This window comes from Marmota marmota, unplaced genomic scaffold, assembly GCF_001458135.2.
Source record: "Marmota marmota marmota unplaced genomic scaffold, marMar, whole genome shotgun sequence".
Taxonomy (NCBI): domain Eukaryota; kingdom Metazoa; phylum Chordata; class Mammalia; order Rodentia; family Sciuridae; genus Marmota; species Marmota marmota.
Genome location: NW_026004731.1, coordinates 30209 through 34687, shown reverse-complemented (window position 1 = coordinate 34687; position 4479 = coordinate 30209). Strand labels below are relative to the sequence as shown.

Here is a 4479-nt window from a genome sequence, read left to right as displayed (position 1 = left end):
CTTTCGGTCTCAGCATTGGGTACATTCACAAAAACAGTGCAGCATTTGCAGTGTTGATCCTAGAAAATTGATATTTCAGGGCTTGGAAACAGCCTGGCTTTACTCTTTGAGAGTTTCCATGTTCACATGACATCTAGAGACTGACTGGTATGACGTCTACACCAGGGACAGTTAACCAGGAAGAAGAAATCTCCAATAAAAAAGAATCAAGATGATCTGAGTCCTTATATTTCCCCTTTTGGGACAAGGAGTCCTAGAACAATAAAAAAGGACAGGTATCCCCAGGACACTTGGGTGAACACGGTTTCCTGACGCATCAGCCCATTCACACAGCTTTGGGAAATGAGTATCTGCTCAGAACCTTTCTCAGGGCTGTCTTCACTTCCTTATTTCTCAGTGTGTAGACGACAGGGTTGAGCAGTGGGGTGATGACGGTATAAGTCACTGCCACAAGCGAGTCCTTGTCTGAGGAGTACAGGGAGGTGGGCCTCAGGTAGATAAAGGATGCACAGCCGTAGTGGATGACCACCACGGTGAGGTGAGAGGCGCAGGTGGCGAAGGCTTTGCGCTGCCCCTCCACCGAGGAGATCCTGAGGATGGTGGAGACGATGAAGACGTAGGAGACGAAGATCAAGACGAAGGGGACCAGCAGCACCAGGATGCTGAGGAAGAAGATCGCCATCTCCTTCAGGTTGGTGTCTGTGCAGCCCAGTTTTAGGACGGGGAAGATGTCACAAAACAAGTGGTCGATCCGATTGGAGGCACAGAAGGGCACGCTGAACACCAGGAGGTTGACGACCACTGAGATCAGGAAACCACAAAGGCTGGAGGCCAGGACCAGCTGCACGCAGGTGGCCCGGCTCACGATGAGGGTGTAGTTGAGAGGGTTGCAGATGGCGACGTAACGGTCGTAGCCCATCACGGCAATGAGGAAACAGTTGGTGCAAGCTAAGCCCACAAAGAAATAGAGCTGGGCCGCACAGCCCAAGAAGGAAATACTGGGAACGGTGGCCAACAGGTTGCTTAGCATTTTAGGTACAATGACCAAGGTATAGCAGGTTTCAGAGCAAGAAAGGACAAAGAGGAAGAAATACATGGCCGTGTGCAAAGTCCTGTCCAGGCGAATGACGGTCATGATGGTGGCATTGGCCATCAGAGTGCTCAGGTAGACTATTAAGAAGATAAAGAAAAGCAGGATCTGCAGGTCCCCCAGGTTGGAGAAGCCTATCAGGATGAACTCAGTGATCATGCTGTGGTTCTGTCTCTTCATCAGTCAATGGAGATCAGATTCAGACCCCTGACATTAAGGACAGAGAGAATTTGACAAAAGTGAAATGCCCTCAAAGAAACCAGGTCTACATGTCTGTATAAGGCTGATAATAGCGATCTGAAATAATGAGTTAATCACATCACAAACATGATTGGGGGATCAGGAGACATGGGTAGCAACACATATAATGCCCCAATATTTGAACACCTGAAAAGATCTTTTTTTAAAATGTTTATATTGCTTCTGTTATTTATGTTCATAGGTCCAAGGAAGGTTCATACCATTAAAATTGTCCACATTGTTAAACCAAGAAATGGTTTAGAGCTCATCTTATTCAATTCTGACATTTTATAGAACAATAAATTGAGGCTCAAAGAGATTAAAGACTTCCTTAACCCACTTTAATGTAGCAGTGGTTCGACATGGTTTCTCTCCAAAGTCTTCTTATTAAAATTTGATTCAGAAAACTAAAGCAAAAACAAGTGAAAACTGACATAAACTCTATCTCATATGCTTGACTGAAACTTATTATTTAGGTGGAATTAATTACTTTCATTTATTAAAAAGTGTTCAGTTCTTTTTACACCTGGTCAATTGTGAAGTCTCTGAAATGGCTCAGGCATTAATTAGGGTTTCTCTCGTCATGAGTGCATGGGGACCTGGTACTAAGAATCAACTTAAAAAAAACAATATTGATTAAATTACAGTGTTGGATTTTGAGCACATACAAATATGTATCAATGAATCCCACTATTATGTATAACTATAATGTATCAATAAAAATATGGAAAAGAGCATTAACTATAAAATATATCTGCTTAAATCTCTATTTACCTTCAGAATATTTTGAGGATTGGGCTGAGACCTCTACTTCGCTGACCTCTATTGCAACTTTCATTACTCTCATAATGTTCTCAGAATGATCCTTACCATTATTTCTGGGGAGATCCATAGCTTGGTCTGAAGATCACAGAATGCTAAAATTACCAGGGTTAAGCCAGACATGGTGGGGCTTGGTGGTAAAGTGCCCCTTGGTTCAATCCCCAATACAAATATAAAAATAAATAAGTAAATGAAATTACTAGGGTTAGGTAATCAGACTATATTTTACATGGAAAAAAAAGAAAAAGATCAGGAATCTCCAACCTAAACTTTCATCCAACTCTGGGAAACTTTTTTACAGCAATCTAGAAAGGATTGTTGAGTCTCTATAGTCATATTAAAGTAATAAGAAACTCATTACTTTACCAAATAGGATGCTCACTTAGCTAGAACCTCCCTACTCTGAGATGCATTCTGAAACCTCCTTACCCTTCCTTGGAATCTCCACCCATTGTCCTTGATTTGTCCTCTGCACATGCTTACAAGAAGTAACTCCTTTCTATAAATGACAGCTCTTTAATTGTTGCAGTGAATCATCATATCCCTGGATGGGTCACATTTTCCTCCTAATGTTCTTAGTTATTTCAAATATTAGCCAAAGCATCATTTCTGGAAACTTCTCTATCTTGGACACCACCTTAGGTGTTGTAGTCCTGAGTGTGGGTCATGAAACTGTCCCTCAGTTGTAGACAAGCCATGCGAGTAACTTCTACTGCTCTCCTTCTATGCATAGCATTAGAATTACCTTCCCACTCTTCTTTATCTCTCACAATTAATGGTCATCTCTCCTACAAAACCCCAGCTTGCTACTTCGCTCTTGGCTTCTTGAGTAGCCCCTAAATTACTTTTATTCCTGTTTCCTTTTCTTGACTATCGGTTGGTTCTGGGATCTTTTGTTTGATTGGCAGCATGGGGAGGTTAGGGAGGATGCAGATGCTGGAGTCAGACTGCCTTGGTTGTGACTATGGCTTTGCTTCTTTATGATCTTAAGAAATTCAAGTCCTGAATCTGTGCCTCATTTTCATCTTTGAAAGGGCAGTAAATAATAACATAAACTGAAAAGCTTTTTGAGTACCAAACACGCATACCCACCATGAAGTTCCTGATTGGTAGTAAGCATTCAGTAAGTGTGAACGGTTAGTATCCCGTCTAAACCCCTCATGTGTTACATATGAGGAAACTGAAACCCAGACAAGTGAACCATGAAGATATAGGTTACATAATTTACTTAATAGCAGAGGTGAATCTATATCCCAAATGTCCTAAAGTCTCCCTTTCAGGACTTGGTGGTCTGAATGACCCAGGTTTCATTTTTAATATTTTCTTTGCACTTTATTACGTTCATCAGCAATTTAGGGAGCAGATCAGTGTTCTCTTTACTCCGTATGAACCTCTTGAAGGCTCCCTGATTCCTCCTTATGTCGACTCCTATTTCCTATTCTTCCACCTTTAATTCATTATACATTTTTCTTCCTAAGCTACATAGCTGTTCTTCTATTCAGGCAGTTCTCCTGATTTCGATCTATTTTAGGGGAATTTTGCTGTTTTACAATCTCTTAATCCTTTTCCAACTTTTCTTTCTTTCTCATCCTCACATGGTCATTTCTCTTCCCCCTGGCCTCTTTCCACCTGCTCTCGTCCCCTGTCTTTTACTCTAGATCCCGATGCTATGACCCACCTTAACTTGCATGGTTTCTGCCAGTTCTTCTGCCTCTGAATCTCTCTTTGGTATCCAAAGTGTCTTTAGAGAAGACCGATAGATGATGTTACTAACAAGAAAGAGTGATCACATAACTTTAATATAAAGGAGACACCTTACGTTCACAGGCAGTCTTAGCTCAATCCCAGGTTCTTTTCTTCTGAATCCAATCAAAATCTAGAGAGGAGGGAGAAATAAGCAAAATTACAAAGTAATAATTTTCTCAGGTGTTATTAGAGAAAGTTCAGGCACTTGAGCCTTTGAAGATGAAAGATAACTCTGTCTAGTTGCTGGGATGCGACTAACTGGACATCCCTTCTCTTAGCAGCTGTGTCCCTGTGGCATACACTCTGGCAAAATCCCTCAGCTTTATAATAGCTGGGACACTCAGGGGATTGAGGCTTTGGAAGGAGATCCTTCTTTGAAGCCTAGGAACTAAAAAATGTCTATTAAACCCCATTGAAATTAAAAAAAAAAACATGCATTATCTGTTTATTTGATCTGTGTAAGATAACTATGAATGTTATGATTTTTTGGCATGGATTATTAATTTTGAATCAAGGTTATTCTGGCTAAAATAAACTATATTACTTCCTCAATTATTAGAAAGAAAGAAAAAAAAACAGAT

General features: G+C 40.8%; 1 protein-coding gene across 1 annotated transcript; it reads right to left on the bottom strand.

Annotated features, from left to right (window-relative positions):
- Nucleotides 1-325: 325 nt before the first annotated feature.
- LOC107160580 (olfactory receptor 10T2-like) lies at nt 326-1270 on the bottom strand. Its single transcript, XM_015507254.1, has one exon. It carries the CDS (start codon nt 1268-1270, stop codon nt 326-328), a length of 945 nt encoding a protein of 314 aa, XP_015362740.1.
- Nucleotides 1271-4479: the final 3209 nt, after the last annotated feature.